This window comes from Pseudophryne corroboree, chromosome 3, assembly GCF_028390025.1.
Source record: "Pseudophryne corroboree isolate aPseCor3 chromosome 3, aPseCor3.hap2, whole genome shotgun sequence".
In the NCBI taxonomy this organism is placed as follows: domain Eukaryota; kingdom Metazoa; phylum Chordata; class Amphibia; order Anura; family Myobatrachidae; genus Pseudophryne; species Pseudophryne corroboree.
The window spans coordinates 28568033-28588229 of NC_086446.1; the positions used below are offsets into that span (position 1 = coordinate 28568033).

General features: G+C 47.0%; 1 protein-coding gene across 1 annotated transcript in view; it reads left to right on the plus strand.

Moving 5' to 3' along the window:
- LOC135057101 (uncharacterized) overlaps positions 1-20197 on the plus strand; it is a 182650-nt gene that overhangs the window by 120398 nt on the left and 42055 nt on the right. Inside the window, exons 8-9 of the mRNA XM_063963002.1 lie at positions 19518-19567; positions 20154-20189. Coding sequence (XP_063819072.1) covers positions 19518-19567; positions 20154-20189 — 86 coding nt within the window. The remainder of the gene's footprint in view (positions 1-19517; positions 19568-20153; positions 20190-20197) is intronic.

Sequence of the window (20197 nt, forward strand, 5' to 3'; positions counted from 1 at the left end):
GCATAGAGGGAGGAGCTGGCCCACACTCTCAAACTCTTAAAGTGCCAATGGCTCCTGGTGAACCCGTCTATACCCCCATGGTACTAATGTAGACCCCAGCATCCTCTACGGACTACGAGAAAAGGATTTACCGGTATGTACCAAAATCCTATATATATATATATATATATATATATATACATACCAAGATCAATTCAGCCGGCACTCCTTGCTTCTGAACTACTGGTCCCGGTGTCCTGTGCAGCTGCCATCTCCATTGATAGATTAATAGCCAAATTTACGGCACGGGGCTATGATCCTAAAATGCTTCAGGATAACAAACAACAGGTGTTAAAAATACCTAGAACCCAATTACTACAGTCACGCACTAAATCATCTGCTAAAGTCCTCCCATGTGTTATGCACACCAGTGCCAGCAGGAAAGTACTGGTGTCAGAACTGTTATGCACTCCAGTGTCTGCAGGAATGTACTGGTGTTTGAACTGTTATGCAAAACAGATGGACTCACAGACAAACTGGGGAATATGACATAACGTACACAGAAGGTGATAGGGTAACAAAATAGACACAAAGTGAACAGAGAAGCCCAGAGGCTAAGGAACTGGGTATCTCCCTTGTATTAGAACTGCTAAGATGGAAAAAGCAAGATGTTGTGTTTTAATACGTAGAGAACCCGAAATGCTGTTGCTAAGGGCAACAGCAAAACCCTAAAGGGTTACCAACGGGTGTGGCAGTAAACTCCTTGGTCAGAGATGGAATGATAGACACAAGGAGAATTTCCACAATCCTAATTCTCACTTGCAGTGCACAGGTTTTAGCTTACTGCCACTAAACTGACCCCTGACACCTAGCACAGTGAGACAGGATTAGACAGGCAAGTCTTAGAATACAGCCGCAAACTTGCTAAGTTCACAGAGTAGTAACAGAACCCCAGCAAGCTAAACGACTGACTCCAGTCTTACTGCTAGGTCTGGATTGGCAGAGTGTAATACCAAATTCCCAGGCCTATTTGCAGTAAGCAACAAACAAATACAAAGCTACACAGTACTGGCTAACTTTCATGAACTGACTAACCAACAAAGATTCAGCAGCATCTGCTTACCCTGAAAAGAGGCCTTATAAAGCAGGTGCTGTCCACGCCCCACTCAGACCTCACAGACTGTGAGCACAAAAAACAGCACCGGATCCCCTGCCGTGCACAGAGCCTATAACCACTGCACAGCAAAAGACCCGAACCGGAGTATCAGCTGCGCTCAGGGTACTCCACTAGCACTTGTCTCCCGGTTGCCATGACGACGTGGCAGCACAGGGCAGGAGACCCTAACAGTACCCCCCCTCTGACGAGGGGTCAAAGAACCCCTACCACCGGGTTTATCGGGGAACTGCGAGAAGAAAGAGCGTATCAGTCTGGGGGCATGAAGATCACAACTGCGCACCCACGACCGCTCCTCCAGGCCATACCCCTTCCAGTGCACCAAAAATGACAGCCGACCCCGAACCACCTTGGAGTCAAGAATCCTTTCAACAACAAACTCCCTCTGGCCACGTATCAGAAGAGGGGAAGGTCTTCCACTGGAAGAAGGATTACTAATCGCCCGTTTTAAAAGGGAACAATTAAATGTTTTATTGATACCCAAAGAACGGGGCAGATCTAACTGAAATGCCACCGGATTGATAACCCTGGTGATCTTATAAGGGCCGATGAACCGGGGCCCTAACTTATGAGATGGCTGTCTCAACTTCAAATTCTTGGTAGACAACCAGACGAAGTCTCCTAATTTGAAGCTGCAGGGTCTTTTCCGCTTATCAAAAACCCTTTTGGTCACTAATGACACAGACACAAGGGCTTTCTTCACTTTCCGCCAAATACCTCTAAGGACCGAAACCACAGAGGAACCACCAGGCGTGGAGTCCAGGGGGTCAAAAGAATTGGCCTTAGGATGATGCCCATACACACAAAGGAAGGGAGAGATCCCTGTAGCAGAGTGAGCCGCGTTGTTATAGGCAAACTCCGCCATGGACAGATGAGCAACCCAGTCAGTCTGACACTTGGAGACATAACACCTGAGGAACTGCTCCAAGGACTGGTTCACCCTTTCAGTCTGCCCATTAGACTGCGGATGGTAGCCTGACGACAAGCTGACAGAAATCTGGAGATCGGAACAAAATGCCCTCCAGAATTTGGCCACAAACTGGGATCCGCGGTCAGAGACCACATCAAGTGGCAACCCGTGGAGACGCACAACATGCAGCATAAATAATTCAGACAGGCGTCTGGCTGATGGCAGCCCAACCAGTGGAACGAAGTGCGCCATCTTCGAAAACCTGTCAACGACAACCCAGATGGCTGTCATCCCCGAGGATTTGGGCAAGTCCACCACAAAATCCATTGAAATGTGGGTCCATGGCTTAGATGGGATAGAGAGTGGATGTAATGGGCCAACAGGAACCCCTCTAGGAGTCTTATTTCGGGCACAGATGTCACATGCCCGAACCCACTGATCCACATCCTTAGCCACCGAGGGCCACCACACCGCCCTAGATAGCAACTCCCGAGTTCTGGCAATACCCGGGTGACCTGCCGACTTCTTGGCATGGAATTCCAGGAACACTCGCTGTCTTAACCTAGGAGGCACAAACAAAAGACCTACCGGAAGGTCTGGAGGAGCCTGCTCCTGTGCTCTAAGGACTAATGATAAGAGGTCCTGGGTAATGCCCACTTTAATACATGATGGGGAAACAATGGGCAACGGCTCCTCGGTGGTCTCCTGGATTGGAGCAAAACTCCGCGAGAGCGCATCAGCCTTGATGTTTTTTGACCCAGGGCGATATGTTATCAAAAAATTAAAGCGAGCAAAAAACAAAGCCCATCGTGCCTGCCTGGCATTGAGACGCTTCGCTGACTCTAAATATGCCAGATTCTTATGGTCAGTGAGAATTGAGACCACAAACTTAGCCCCCTCAAGCCAGTGTCTCCACTCCTCGAGTGCATCCTTAATAGCCAACAATTCCCGGTTACCCACGTCATAATTCATCTCGGCAGGCGAAAATTTACGGGAAAAGTAAGCACAGGGATGAAGGCGATTATCAGACACTCCCATCTGAGAAAGCACTGCCCCAATACCCATCTCAGAGGCATCCACCTCCACCACAAAAGGACGCTCAGGATCTGGGTGTCGCAGCACCTTGGCCGAAACAAATGCCCTTTTGAGACGGGCAAAAGCCGCTTTAGCCTCACAAGACCAGTGAGCAACATCCGCCCCTTTCTTAGTGAGTGCCACCAAGGGCGCCACTATAGACGAAAATCCAGCGATAAATCGTCTATAAAAATTCGCAAAGCCCAGGAAACGCTGAAGCGCCTTCAAACTAGTGGGCTGCACCCAATCCAGGACTGCCTGTACCTTGGAACCCTCCATTTGGAAACCTTCTGGGGAGATAATATATCCTAGAAATGCGATTTGCTGAACTTCAAATTCGCACTTCTCCAGCTTCGCCCCAAGCCGGTGGTCTCTGAGTTTCTGGAGGACTAAGCGTACATGCTTCCGATGTTCCTCCAGGGAATGGGAGAAGATTAGGATGTCATCTAAGTATACAACTAAGAATCTATCCAAATATTCCCTGAGCACATCATTCATGAAATCCTGGAAGACTGCCGGGGCATTACAGAGCCCAAAAGGCATCACCAAATATTCATAATGCCCTGAGTGGGTATTAAAGGCAGTCTTCCATTCATCCCCCTCTCTTATTCGGATTAGATTGTACGCACCGCGTAGGTCAATCTTAGAAAAAATGGTGGCAGTACGAAGCTGGTCAAACAAGACCGAAATGAGAGGCAGTGGGTATGAGTTTTTAATCGTGATACGGTTCAATTCCCTGAAGTCGATGCAGGGTCGCAACGAACCATCCTTTTTACCCACGAAGAAGAACCCCGACCCAACTGGAGACTGTGAAGGTCTGATAAATCCCTTAGCCAAGTTCTCCTGAATGTACTCTGCCATAGCTTGAGTCTCAGGACGTGACAGGGAGTACAACCTGCTCTTGGGAAGCTTAGCATTTGGCAACAAATCAATGGCACAGTCATAGGGGCGATGGGGAGGTAATACCTCTGCAACTTTTTTGGAGAACACGTCCGCAAAATCTGCATAACACCCTGGCAATCCTGGCAAACTTAGCTGCGAGAGCCTGACTGGAAGGCTCAAGCAACTCCTGAAACAATCAGTACCCCAACTAAGAATCTCCCCAGAGACCCAGTCAAATTGAGGATTGTGGGCCCTTAACCAGGGTAACCCCAACACCAATGGGGCAAAAGTACAGACAGTCACATAAAAGGACAATTTTTCAGAGTGTGTGGCTCCAATAAACAAAGAAATCTGGCTAGTGCAAGAGGTAATTTTACCTTGGGATAATGGTTCCCCGTTTAACCCACAAATCTCAATTTCCGATGCCAAGGGTACTAAGGGAACAGAGTGTTTCAGGGCGAATTGGCGGTCCATAAAAACCCCGTCGGCCCCACTGTCCACAAAGGCCTCAGTCTTGACAGTTTGACCGAGGATCTTCAAGGTCACCGGAATGATAAAAGTCTTCTTGGGAAATTCTGACTTCTGGCCTGACAGGATATTTCCCATCACCCTCAGGCCCTGAAGTTTTCCGGCTTTTCTGGGCATGATACCACCACATGACCTTTATTCCCACAGTACAAACACAACCCCTGCTGTCTCCTCCGCGTCTTCTCACGCGAGGAGAGGCGGGTAGCCCCAATCTGCATAGGCTCCTCAGAAAATTCGTCAGAGTCTGAGGTTCCCTTGGGAAGGAAGGAAATCTCAGTCTCCCTTTCAAGCCTACGCTCTGTCAGCCGTCTATCCACCCGGATGGATAACTGCATGAGCTGATCCAAGCTATCAGGCAAGGGATATTGTACCAGTTGGTCCTTTATCTGGTTAGAAAGACCTCTTCGGTACTGGTGTCTCAGGGCTGGGTCATTCCACTGGGTATCATGGGCCAACCTCCGAAACTCCGTACAGTAAACCTCAACTGGCCTTCGCCCTTGCTTAAGGATCGAAATCTGAGCCTCGGCTGAGGCCGTCTTGTCAGGGTCATCATACAACATGCTCAGTGCCGTAAAAAAAGCATCAACACTTTTAAGCGACGGACAGTCAGGCTGCAACCCATATGCCCAGACCTGTGGGTCTCCTTGTAGCAAGGAAATCACTATGCCCACCCGCTGAATCTCCGACCCAGAAGACTGAGGCCTAAGCCGGAAGTATAGCTTGCAGCTCTCCTTGAAACAAAAGAACTGCGAGCGATCTCCAGAAAAACGATCCGGGAGATTTACTTTCAGCTCCTTAAGCCCTGCAGGTGCTGCTGCTGCGGGAGCTCCGCCAGCAGCCTGGGAGGTGTGCATTTTAATGGACAAATCATTAAATTGTCGAGTCAGGACCTGCACCTGATCGACCACCTGTTGCAACGTATTTTGAGGGGTATGCTCCATATTCCCACAAAATTTCAACAGGAGTATTAGGCTGCTGAATATGTTATGCACACCAGTGCCAGCAGGAAAGTATTGGTGTCAGAACTGTTATGCACTCCAGTGTCTGCAGGAATGTACTGGTGTTTGAACTGTTATGCAAAACAGATGGACTCACAGACAAACTGGGGAATATGACATAACGTACACAGAAGGTGATAGGGTAACAAAATACACACAAAGTGAACAGAGAAGCCCAGAGGCTAAGGAACTGGGTATCTCCCTTGTATTAGAACTGCTAAGATGGAAAAAGCAAGATGTTGTGTTTTAATACGTAGAGAACCCGAAATGCTGTTGCTAAGGGCAACAGCAAAACCCTAAAGGGTTACCAATGGGTGTGGCAGTAAACTCCTTGGTCAGAGATGGAATGATAGACACAAGGAGAATTTCCACAATCCTAATTCTCACTTGCAGTGCACAGGTTTTAGCTTACTGCCACTAAACTGACCCCTGACACCTAGCACAGTGAGACAGGATTAGACAGGCAAGTCTTAGAATACAGCCGCAAACTTGCTAAGTTCACAGAGTAGTAACAGAACCCCAGCAAGCTAAACGACTGACTCCAGTCTTACTGCTAGGTCTGGATTGGCAGAGTGTAATACCAAATTCCCAGGCCTATTTGCAGTAAGCAACAAACAAATACAAAGCTACACAGTACTGGCTAACTTTCATGAACTGACTAACCAACAAAGATTCAGCAGCATCTGCTTACCCTGAAAAGAGGCCTTATAAAGCAGGTGCTGTCCACGCCCCACTCAGACCTCACAGACTGTGAGCACAAAAAACAGCACCGGATCCCCTGCCGTGCACAGAGCCTATAACCACTGCACAGCAAAAGACCCGAACCGGAGTATCAGCTGCGCTCAGGTTACTCCACTAGCACTTGTCTCCCGGTTGCCATGACGACGTGGCAGCACAGGGCAGGAGACCCTAACACCATGGGTTAGCAGTTTTACAACAGCTAGCCCTGTAATTAATCGAGCCACCAAGGCCTTGTGGCCAATTGTAGCCTCAGACAAAGATCTGTCTTGTTTCAAAGATGTACGCCCTATAGCAGCGTTCAAAAGGGGCCGCAACCTGAGGGATAGGCTGATGATCACTGACATCACAGGGAGAGGGATTCCCAAATTACCTAATGTGTATGTGAAACCAGCAGGTTGTTACGGTTGTCATAATTGCACTACATGCAGATACATGGTGACCTGCAAATCGTTCAAACACCCACACTCACACAAAAAGTATGACATCCGTCATGTGCTCACATGCACCTCTTCTTTTGTGGTGTATGTGATCACATGTCCTTGTGGTTTATATTACGTGGGGCAGACCTCCCGTAAATTTCGGGAGCGGATGGCTCTGCACAGGTCCGCCATCCATTTATCAGCTGAAGGTAAATCCATGGACCAGCCTGTGGCCCGTCATTTTAGAATGATGGGCCATTCCCTTTCTGATCTGAAGCATTTTTTAATTGATCATGTGGTGGAATCCCCTCGTGGAGGTGATCGCATCAAAGCTCTGTGTTTATTAGAATCCAGATGGATTGTCCGGTTGGGTACTATATCACCGGACGGATTAAACGACAAAATCAACTGGAATAGCCTGAGATGAGGTGTCCCTGAAGTTCGTGTTGTACTTGCAGTCTATCCCCCAAAAGATAGAATTTAGTTTATCTACAGATAACTCTGAGTACTTACGGGTGAGCGGGGATCTATATGGTCAATTGACTGTTGTATAAAAAGTATAAAAAGTGCAATAATATGTTAATATTTAGAGTATCCAGGTTTATGTATTGTCATGCAAACGTTTTTTAACCTTGTTTTTAAACACATTATGCTTGCTTTGCCAGGTCCGCCCACATGCCGCACTGCTTGACGACACGGAAGCCGGACTTACAGGACAGGAGCGCAAGCTAAGGGTTGCTTAGCAACCACGTCTTGCGTGACCCGGAAGTGAGACCCCGGGAGTGAATCAGCAGCAGCAGCTGTGGACGCGGACGCCGGCAACAGGTGAGGTTTGGCATCAGGTATATAAATGTTGTTTGTGTGTATGTCTTGTTTGTTGTGGTGGGTCCTGACGAAGGGGCGCATGCCCCGAAACATGTTGATCACAGCACCTTGAATAAAAGCCTTATTGGAACGAGTCCCTGGAGTGCCGTGCCTATTGTATGGATATATATATATATATATATATATATATATATATATATAAACAAGACAGTTCTGCACTCTCATCAAAGTTCCCAATGGTGGGTGCTCCCAACAGACGAAATGTCCGCGAATGTAGACGAGAATTGCACGTGGTGGAGGGTGCATTCTCACTAAATATAAACGGTCCAAACACTTCTTCACAAGTGTTCCAATTATGATCCAGTATCCAATATCCCATCAATAAACACATTCTGTAGATTGATGGATGAGGCGGTGAATAAATTAGCAAATGCCCCTGGTAAACCTCATCTCAACTTGTCTAAATCTGAGCACACAGCATTGAAAGTATTACAAAGCTATGAAGATATAGTTATTAGACCCGCCGATAAAGGCAGGGCAACTACCGGAAGTGCGTCATCTGGTGCGTCCCTGTCTGGTGGGTCCCGGGGGTTGAGCAGCGGCGGCAGAGAAGTCTACGGCAAGTTGGGGGGTATAAAGGGGGTAAGTTTATTGTATGTTGTTTGTTTGTGCTGTATTGGTGTGGTCCTGAGGACGGGGTGCTGTCCCCGAAAGTACTCGACCTTTAATACACTTTATGCTGATTTGCTACGATTGATGTCTCCTGAGTGCCTTCTTATATGGACACGTGTTTTTCTTGATCTGGCACCAGAGCAAGCTGCAGTTTCAGTGGAGTGCCGGCAGTATATGGATATATATATATATATATATATATATATTGTGACAAGAACACTGGGATAGTGTTTGAGGGCAGGTATATTTGTCCCAGGTTCTTGTCTTACATGTTTTAGAAAATGTTAACTTCTAGGAAAAATGCTTTTTGTTTTGTCTGAACCTTTTCAGTTTGCTGTAAAAGCTGGGTAAAGGCTCTGAGAGAGAGATAAGGCGAGTTCTAGACATTGGGCCCAGTTCGGGTCTTTGGCCTCACAGAGGGCTAATCAGGGTTTCAGCTGTGTAAGAGTGTTATAGTGCTTCTAACCTGATTAGTATGGGCAGACTGCCTGGGAAGGCTGCAGGATCTGTGTGTGAGAGACACGTTTTCTGATGCAAGTAAGCTATACAGTATGTACTGAAGAACTCTGTGTTTTGTTTAGTGACAGTTAGGAATATCTTATGTTTAGTTAGTGCCGGACAGGCAAGGTATTTTTATTTTGGGGTTTGTTTTATTTTCTGTTTCAATAAAACTGGCCGGGGTCAGTTGTACCAGAAACTGGACTTGTGTTGTTCCTCAGCTGCTGCGTGCGGCCATATTCCCCAGGAAAAGGCGCCTTGCACCCCTACAGTGTTACAACTTGGTGGAGAATGCGAGCACACCGTTCTGCGCATAAGTGAAAGCACAGTGGGCCAGTCTGCTGGCACCTTTCCTGTCAGGTGAGCCCCAAAAAGCTTACTTTGATTTAAGCCCTGCTGAGGCTCGGGACTATGATAAACTAAAGACTGAGATCCTGACCCGCCTGGGAGTCACGCTGTCAGTACGAGCACAACGGGTGCACCGTTGGCTGTACGCCATGGAGAAGCCTCCGCGCTCCCAGATGCACGACCTTATTCAGCTAACAAAAAAATGGCTACAGCCAGAGACATTAACTGGTCCCCAGATGGTGGAAAGAGTCGTCATGGACCGCTACTTGAGATCTTTGCCCATGGTCCTGCGCAAGTGGGTGAGCCATGGAAACCCGGGTACTGCTGACCAATTAGTGGACATGGTAGAGAGGTATTTGGCAGCAGAGGAACTACTGATGACCACCCAGCAACCCATAGATCCTCGACAGCGCCCTTCAGTAAAGACTGGTAAGACTGTTCCGTGGGAAAACGTTGCTGGGCGGTTAAGAGAACGCAAGGCTGGAGAGACTGTAAACACTGGCCCTGGAAACAGGCCAATGGGGCTAGAACGGTCTATGCTGCCCAAACGGGTTGATAATCGTGTGATTAAATGTTTTAGGTGTGGTATGCCAGGTCATGTTATTGCCAATTGCCCAGTCACGCAAGAACCCATGCAATGTGATGCTGCCTTTGAATGTCGCAGAATGTCTTTCTTTGCTAGGTTAGCCTGTACTGTGGTACCTTCACCTGAGCTGGAAAAACAAATGTGTGATGTGTTCTTAGAGGGTAACCGGGTAGAGGCCTTGCTAGATTCAGGAAGTTTAGTTACCCTCGTGAAAGCTGGGTTAGTGAACCCCTTAAAGGCCCAGCAAATACCTATTGGGGTAACTTGCATACATGGGGATACCCAACATTATGCCACTGCTGAGGTGAATATAGAAACTTGTTGTGGGTCAGCAATAGTTAAAGTGGGACTGGTCCCTACCTTGGTGCATGAGGCCATAATAGGGAGGGATTTTCCTCATTTTTGGAAACTGTGGGAATCACGGTTATCTACAGATGTGAGAAGTAAAAAGCCAGTTGATAATACCGGTGATTTTATGGATGTACGTGGGTCTTCGGAACTTTCTGGCCCTTTGCCTTTTGCTAGTTTGGCTGGGGAAGTGACAGATGGGGAGTCCAGTGAGGACCCTCTTGCTGGGAACAGAGACATAGTAGTTAGAACTGAAAGCGTGCCTGACCTGGAGGTAAAGAAGGATCTGTTTGCGTCTGAACAGTTAAAGGATCCTACCTTAATAAAGGCTAGAGAGAATGTTAAGATTGTTAATGGGGAACCTGTGGTACCAGGTGACAGGGTTACGTATCCCCACATGGCCATCTGTAATGAGCTCTTGTACCACATTGTCAAAAGGGGTGAGGATGTGGTGGAACAGTTGGTAGTTCCCCAGCCTTATCGGAGAACGGTACTAGATTTAGCTCATAGTCACGTTACCGCAGGACATTTAGGGGCAGAAAAAACCACTGAAAGAGTTTTACAAAGGTTCTTTTGGCCAGGGGTTTATAAAGAAGTGTCTGAATATTGTTCTTCCTGTCCTGAATGCCAGTATCATGCCCCTAGACCCCATTTCAGGAGCCCACTAGTTCCCATGCCTATTATAGAGGTCCCGTTTGACAGAATAGCCATGGATCTCGTGGGGCCCTTGTTAAAGTCTGCTCGGGGCCACCAGTATATCCTGGTAATTATGGACTATGCCACTCGATATCCTGAGGCTGTCCCTTTACGCACTATCACAACCAAGGCGATAGCTAGGGAGCTGGTGCAGGTATTTAGTAGAGTGGGAATACCAAAAGAAATTTTGACTGACCAAGGTACTCCATTTATGTCAAGGATCATGAAAGAATTGTGCAAGTTATTTAAGGTCACTCACCTCAGGACGTCCATCTACCATCCCCAAACTGACGGGTTGGTGGAAAGGTTTAATAAAACATTAAAAAGTATGTTAAAAAAGGTTGTTGAGAGAGATGGAAAAAACTGGGATTGTTTGTTGCCCTACTTGTTAATGGCCATCAGAGAAGTTCCTCAGTCCTCTACGGGGTTTTCTCCATTTGATTTGTTGTATGGTAGACACCCCAGAGGGCTGTTGGATATTGCCAAAGAGACGTGGGAAGGACAGCCCACTCCTTATAGAAGCGTTATTGAGCATGTAACACAAATGCAGGATAGGATTGCAGCCGTGGTACCTGTTGTCAGAGAGCACATGGAACAGGCCCAAAGTGCTCAACAGAGGGTCTATAACCGGAGTGCCAAGATACGGGAATTTGCTCCTGGAGATAGAGTTCTTGTTTTGGTACCCACTGTGGAAAGCAAATTCCTAGCTAAATGGCAGGGTCCATTTGAGATTAGGGAAAAAGTGAATGAGGTTAATTACAAAGTATACCAGCCGGGAAAGAGAAAACCCGAACAGATCTACCATGTTAACTTAATCAAACCCTGGAAAGATAGGTTGTCTCTGTCAGCGGAGCCTTGCCCTTCGGTGTCTTCACCCCGGTTGCTTCCCGCAGTGAAGGTGTCAGAGACATTGTCAGCAGATCAGAACAATCAGGTTAAAGAATTTCTCATCCAAAATAGGGAGGTATTTTCAGAGCTGCCTGGCCGAACGACCATAATAAAACATGACATTGTCACAGAACCAGGGGTCAGGGTTCATTTAAAGCCATATAGGATTCCTGAAGCTCAGCGAGAAGCTATTTCTAAAGAAGTTAAAACCATGTTAGAACTTGGAGTCATAGAGGAGTCTAACAGTGAGTGGTCCAGTCCCATAGTGCTCATCCCGAAGCCCGACGGTAGCATACGCTTCTGTAATGACTTTCGTAAGTTAAATGAGGTGTCCAAGTTTGATGCATACCCCATGCCCCGTGTGGATGAGCTTGTAGAAAGGCTGGGAACAGCCAGGTTTCTCACCACATTGGACCTGACCAAAGGTTACTGGCAAATACCTTTATCTGATAGCGCCAAAGAAAAAACAGCCTTTTCGGTTCCGGAGGGGCTGTACCAGTATAAGATGTTACCCTTTGGGTTGCATGGGGCTCCAGCAACCTTTCAACGGGCGATGGATAAAATTTTGAGGCCCCATAGAAAATATGCAGCTGCCTATTTGGATGATGTGGTAATTCACAGTAAAGACTGGGGGTCCCATTTGGTTAAAGTACAAGCAGTACTGGACTCAATCAGAGAGGCAGGGTTAACTGCTAACCCAAAGAAGTGCTGCCTTGCAATGGAGGAGGTCAAATACTTGGGCTTCACCATAGGCAGAGGTCTGATTAGGCCCCAATTGAATAAAGTTGATGCTATTCAAAACTGGCCTCGTCCAGTGAATAAAAAACAGGTAAGGGCTTTTTTGGGAATTACTGGGTACTATAGACGGTTTATTCCCAATTTTGCGACCACAGCGGTGCCGTTGTCAGACCTTACCAAAGGGAAGCAGTCAAATGTGGTGAAATGGAACCCTGATGCAGAAAAGGCGTTCCAAGCGTTAAAAGTGGCTTTGTGTTCACAACCGGTGTTGATAACACCAGATTTTTCAAAAGAATTTGTGGTACAGACAGATGCCTCAGAGGTAGGGATAGGTGCTGTGCTGTCCCAAACCAGAGATGGGGACGAACACCCTATCATTTATTTGAGTAGGAAACTCAATGAGCATGAAAAAAGGTATGCCATTGTGGAAAAGGAGGCTTTGGCCATTAAGTGGGCACTAGATACCTTGAGATATTACCTCTTGGGTAGACAATTCAGACTAGTGACGGATCATGCCCCTTTAAAATGGATGTATGTAAATAGAGGCAAGAATGCTCGGGTAACTAGATGGTTTCTAGCGTTGCAGGATTTTAAGTTTACTGTTGAACATAGACCGGGAACACAATTGGCCAACGCAGATGCATTGTCTCGCATCTTCTGTTTGGGGGCTACAAGTGTTCCGGCCCCTAGGTCGAAACAGGGGAGGGGGATATGTGACAAGAACACTGGGATAGTGTTTGAGGGCAGGTATATTTGTCCCAGGTTCTTGTCTTACATGTTTTAGAAAATGTTAACTTCTAGGAAAAATGCTTTTTGTTTTGTTTGAACCTTTTCAGTTTGCTGTAAAAGCTGGGTAAAGGCTCTGAGAGAGAGATAAGGCGAGTTCTAGACATTGGGCCCAGTTCGGGTCTTTGGCCTCACAGAGGGCTAATCAGGGTTTCAGCTGTGTAAGAGTGTTATAGTGCTTCTAACCTGATTAGTATGGGCAGACTGCCTGGGAAGGCTGCAGGATCTGTGTGTGAGAGACACGTTTTCTGATGCAAGTAAGCTATACAGTATGTACTGAAGAACTCTGTGTTTTGTTTAGTGACAGTTAGGAATATCTTATGTTTAGTTAGTGCCGGACAGGCAAGGTATTTTTATTTTGGGGTTTGTTTTATTTTCTGTTTCAATAAAACTGGCCGGGGTCAGTTGTACCAGAAACTGGACTTGTGTTGTTCCTCAGCTGCTGCGTGCGGCCATATTCCCCAGGAAAAGGCGCCTTGCACCCCTACAGTGTTACAATATATATATCTCTAGAAACAAAAATCAGGAGAATGCGCCCATAGTGCAGATAAATTTATTTCAAACACAGAATAAAAATGGAACATTCCATGGATTTATAAAAAGACTCGTACCCTAAATGACCCACTCTTTGGGCCAGTTTAAGCCCGTTAAACAATCCACCAGGCAGTACACCAAACCTGCTGCAGTCAGAGACCGGACCATGCACCGCGCCGGTGAGAGCCGAACCCGTCAGGTCAATCGCAATGAAGCAGCCGGGATGTGTGAGCCGGGTGAGAGAAGACGCACGTCTGGCAAGCCCCACCTCTACGCGTTTCGTAGTTACTTCGTCAGGAGGTTGGCTTGTCAGACGTAATAGGAGCTATATATACCACAAAGAGATATTTCACAAGCTGAATCCAATGATTAACAACACTTGTATAAATTCTCCTCCATTTTTACAGTCTTTACTTACAAAGGGAATACATAAATAAACGTATAAAGCACAAACATATATTGATAAATACTTACTAAAACGCATGTTTAAAAACATTTTTTTTTTTTATAAATTGCACAATATGTATCAATAAGGCAAAATGATTTAAACCCAATTGTACTCATTAGTTTCCACAATTAAAACATTGCGTGTCTACTCCATAAGATGTCAGTGCAGAATTCATACAGAGATGTACTGGCACCCGTCGGTGCTAAATATACAGCTTTAGGGCATATACCTGAGATTTGATCATACATTTACCCGTAATTAGGACACACATCACACAGCATTTAACCCTATGTCCAAAAAATAGCCAGTTGCTAGCATAAGTGGCATACAACTAGATGTATTAGAAATATATGCCACTATGGCCCTCATTCCGAGTTGTTCGCTCGCAAGCTGCTTTTAGCAGATTTACTCACACTAAGCCGCCGCCTACTGGGAGTGAATCTTAGCTTCTTAAAATTGCGAACGATGTATTCGCAATATTGCGATTACACCTCTCTTAGCAGTTTCTGAGTAGCTTCAGACTTACTCGGCATCTGCGATCAGTTCAGTGCTTGTCGTTCCTGGTTTGACGTCACAAACACACCCAGTGTTCGTCCAGACACTCCCCCGTTTCTCCAGCCACTCCCGCGTTTTTCCCAGAAACGGTAGCGTTTTTCCGCACACACCCATAAAACGGCCAGTTTCCGCCCAGTGACACCCACTTCCTGTCAATCACATAACGATCACCAGAACGATGAAAAAGCCGTGAGTAAAATACCTAACTTCTTAGCAAATTTACTTGGCGCAGTCGCAGTGCGGACATTGCGCATGCGCACTAAGCAGAAAATCGCTGCGATGCGATGAAATTTACCGAGCGAACAACTCGGAATGACCACCTATAAGCACACGAGACAGTACTGCTGTATATATGTATATCAATTTCAAATTGCTTACAGCATCTTATCGGGTTATTCCCAATTTTTCTACAGAGCTAGCTGCTACAAATTCATAAATCAATTCCATTACTTAATATAGGGGTCATTCCGAGTTGATCGCTCGTTGTTGTTTTTTTCGCAACGGAGCGATCAATCGCTAACGCGCATGTGCAATGTCCGCAGTGCGACTGCGCCAAGCAAATTTGCTATGCAGTTAGGATTTTTACTCACGGCTTTTTCATCGTTCTGGAGATCGTAATGTGATTGACAGGAAGTGGGTGTTACTGGGCGGAAACTGGCCGTTTTATGGGTGTGTGCGGGAAAACGCTACAGTTCCTGGAAAAAACGCGGGAGTGGCTGGAGAAACGGAGGAGTGTCTGGGCGAACGCTGGGTGTGTTTGTGACGTCAAACCAGGAACGACAAGCACTGAACTGATCGCAGATGCAGAGTAAGTCTGAAGCTACTCAGAAACTGCTAAGAGGTGTGTAATCGCAATTTTGAGAATCTTTCATTCGCAATTTTAAGAAGCTAAGATACACTCCCAGAGGGCGGTGGCTTAGCGTGTGCAATGCTGCTAAAAGCAGCTTGCGAGCGAGCAACTCGGAATGACCCCCATTGTTAGGTTTATGGATACATTTCCTAGAGATAAATAAAAAAACACAAATATACAAAATATAACAAGATGTTAATACTAATATACTTGATATTAGGCATTCCATATGATTAATAATTACTAAAAACACCTAGAATTCAGAACTAGGATGCTACACACCTCATTTTGGGAATTTATAAAAAAAAATAAGATACAGACAGAATATATTATCTGTCTCTAATAGCCCCAAAAAATTGGAAGATCCTTAAACTAGATCCCATTTTGGGACCCGAGCTTCCCCCAAAAACCTGATATAATTTATAGAAAGGCAAGATCCTTAAAATCTATGGTGTCAAAAAGTAAACCTGAGAAGGTTCAGGTAGAAAAGAATGATCATTTTCTTGCACCCGTGAAGGGTTTTTTTCAGTGTGGAGGGTGTAAAGTCTGTAGTTTGGCTGATAAGGGGGCTAAAAAGATTATGGAGAAGAATCCATCAAATTCTAATATTATTCAATCTTTTATAAATTGTAACACCAGTTTCTGTATCTATGTCCTGATGTGCCCCTGTGGTCTTAGATACGTTGGAAAGACCAAAACAGTACTGAAAATTAGAATATTGGAGCATAGTAGAAATATTAAAAATCGTGTAATGAATCATAGTGTTCCACGGCATTTTTCAGAACAACATAATGCTGATCCGTCTCTCTTAAGATTTGCCGGTATTGAGCATGTGGCATTGAATAAAGAGGGAGGGAATAGAGAGGAATTTCTATTGAAAAGGGAGACATTCTGGATACTAACACTCAACTCATTGATCCCTTGTGGTCTCAATGAAAATTATGAGATCACGCCTTTCAATAGAGACAGAACACCGGTTCTTGAAAAAAGTCTGAAATAGACTGAAACGTTGAACACTACGAGACGCTGTCCGTCTGATTTATTCTTCTTTAAAAGGACTCGTGAGTGCCGCCCTACCTTTTGTGTGTATGTTGGAGTTTCGAGGTCTATGGAGGGCACCCGAGCAAAGTATTGGCTGGTCAGTTATGTGAGTGCCGACTCAATTGTTTGATATATATATATATATATATATATATATAGGACCCCGACGCACTTAGCCCCCCTCAGGGTACAGAATATAGGGATAGCAAAATGTGTGAGATACACGGAATAGGAATCACACAGCAGCTATAGGCACACACAGTCACATGTACAATGCAGAAATTATTACACACAACAATAAAACTGCACTGGACTAGTAATGCTACATAAAACTATGTACGTATACAGATATAACAATGCACAGCAAACACTGGATGTATATCACAGGATACTTGTACTAAATATCCCTGTAGTTATGCACTTGTTCTTAACTAACACTGTCTAAACGACATGTAGAATACTTAAGTGCCTGTAAATGCACAGCGCTGATGAGACAGGCGGCTTTACAGAGGAGGCATCGCCCAGCAGTCCCAGAATCAGCGCAGCTCTGTGTAATGGCGCCCAAACACTGACAGGGAGTGAAGGAGAGAGAGAGATGCAGCTCCAGGGCGGGAACATCTGCTGTAGATGGCGGCTGGGGGAGGGGCTACAGGTCAGCGCCTTATCCCCTCTGCTGGACTTCACCACCGGGTACTGCAGGGCCTATACTAAACGGATTTTAGTAAATCCGACCTTTGCCCCTTGTCCTGGTGGATATAGTGGGGTCCCTGCACGGCCACAGTGTCCACGCCAGCGGCGCGGTCCATCTCCGGAGACCGCGCCGAATCGCGATTTCGGCGGGTCCCGCCTAGGGGAACCTCTTACCTCCTCCCGATGATGCGCCATGTGATCCTGGAGAGCAGCGGCGGTATGTGTGCCTGAAGGGACTGGAGCGCCTCCGCTGTAAGTACCCGGCAACCAGGGCGCGGGAGTATACAGCACCGCTGGGGGAGGTGAGGGAGCCGCAGCACGATATATCAGTGTGACATATAGAAACTAGTGCCTGTGCTGCGACCCTTGAAGTCTCCTTTCTTGTCAGAACAGCTCTTATTAGGGCTGCCTAGTGCAGCCCTCCCTGTTAGCTGCCTGCACTGCTGGCACCAACTTACAAACTGAGCTCCAGTGCCTGGAGGCGGGGATATAGAGGAGGCGGTGCAAGGCATCCTGGGAACAGTCAAAGCTTTAGCCTGTTGGTGCCTCGAATCAAGATCCAACTCTACACCCCGATGTTATTCCCAGTGTACCCCGCTGCAGAAATATTTTTTCTATTCAGTATTAGATTTGTATGTACTGTACACACTGAGAAGTGCGCCACCTGTTTAATAGTAACAGCAGGGTCTGCACCATCTGTATTACGGTAACTGCGGGGTCTGCTCCACCTTTATTACTGTAACAGCAGGGTCTGCGCCACCTGTACTACGGTAACAGCAGGGTCTGCGCCACCTGTATTACGGTAACAGCAGGGTCTGCGCCACCTGTATTACGGTAACAGCAGGGTCTGCACCATCTGTATTACGGTAACTGCGGGGTCTGCTCCACCTTTATTACTGTAACAGCAGGGTCTGCGCCACCTGTACTACGGTAACAGCAGGGTCTGCGCCACCTGTACTACGGTAACAGCAGGGTCTGGGCCACCTGTATTTTATGGTAACGGCAGGGTCTGCACCACCTGTATTACGGTAACGGCAGGGTCTGCACCACCTGTATTACGGTAACGGCGGGGTTTGCGCCATCTGTATTACGGTAACTGCGGGGTCTGCACCACCTATATTACGGTAACAGTGGGGTTTGCGCCACCTTTATTACGGTAATGGCGAGACTACGCCACTTGCATTACAGTAACGGCAGGGTCTGCGCCACCTGTATTATGGTAACGGTGTGATCTGCGCCACCTGTATTACGGTAACAGCAGGGTCTGCGCCAACTGTATTATGGTAACGGCGGGGTCTGCGCCACCTGTATTACGGTAACAGCAGGGTCTGCGCCAACTGTATTATGGTAACGGCGGGGTCTGCGCCACCTGTATTTCGGTAACAGCAGGGTCTGCGCCAACTGTATTACTGTAACGGCAGAGCCTGCGCCACCTGTTTAATAGTAACAGCAGGGTCTGCACCATCTAAATTATGATAACGGCAAGTTCTGCGTCACCTGTATCACGGTAACAGCGGGTCTGCGCCACCAGTGTTACGGTAACGGCGGGTCCTGCGCCACCTGTTTACTAGAAACAGCAGGGTCTGCGCCACCTGTATTATGGTAATGGCGGAGTCTGCGCCACCTGTATTACAGTAATGGCGGTGTCTGCTCCACCTATATTACAGTAACGGCGGGGTCTGCGCCATCTGTATTACGGTAACGGCGGGGCCTGCGCCGCCTGTTTACTAGTAACAGCAGGGTCTGCACTACCTGTATTACGGTAATGGCGGAGTCTGCGCCACCTGTACTACAGTAACGGCGGGGTCTGCACCATCTGTATTACGGAAACGGCGGGGTCTGCGCCACCTGTATAACGGTAACGGCAGGGTCTGCTCCACCTGTATTACGGTAATAGGACACTAGAGTGACACCGGAGCTGCTCAGCCTATAGAATAATAATAATAATATCATTACCTGCTGCCAGACACAGCAATGGCTGCTCTCTGCTCCTGCTGCCTTGTGGGAAAGATAGAAGAAGGAAGGCGGAGCTCAGACCAGGGGAAAATGGCCGCCGCTTCTGACGTCACTACACGGCCAGGGACCCAATTGCTGCTCCAGCTGCCTCACCGGTCTACAAGAAAATGGCCGCCGGCCTCCTGCACTGAGGACACGTCTGCTAATAGTCTTTACAAAGGGCGGTGCTGTGACTGGGGTGTAAGAGGGGAGGGGCCAGTCACCAGGAAGCAGCCTGTGTTAAGCACACCGTACTTCCGGCTTGTGCGTTCCACCTTCCTTCAGGCCTGTGCGTTCCACATACAAGCAGTGAGTTTCCATCGCTTTTTTTGCAGCCTCCCAGTGTTCGTCGAGAATAGATCAGGTAATGGCGTCTTACTATACAGGGGGAGCAGCCTGTGGTGTCCTGTTGTTATTATTACTATACAGGGGGAGCAGCCTGTGGTGTCGTTATTATTTTTATACAGGGGGAGCAGCCTGTGGTGTCCTATTGTTATTATTACTATACAGGGAGAGCAGCATGTGGTGTCCTGTTGTTATTATTACTATAAAGGGGCAGCGGCCTGTGGTGTCGTTATTATTATTACAGGGGGGGCTGCATGTGGTGTCCTGTTATTGTTATTATTATACAGGGGGAGCAGGCAGCCCTCTTAGCACAGGGCAGAACTATCTATCTATATATATATATATATATATATATATATATAAATAATCTGTTCAGTAGCGTATCTTGCCACGGAGGGCGCCGCACCATGGCAAGATCCGCTACTGCTGTGTCCCCCGCTGGTTCTCTGCTGTGAAGGGAACTAGACGCTACACATCTAGTTTCCCTTCATGGAGAGGACCTTTGTTGTGCAGTGCGTGATGATGTCATCGCGCACTGCACAGCATTGTGGGGCTGACACAGACTGTAGGGGTCATAATTAACCTCTAGTGTCTGTCTATGCCAGATCCGAGGAAAGGAGCGGAGGTCTGCAGCGGGGACAGTAAGTAT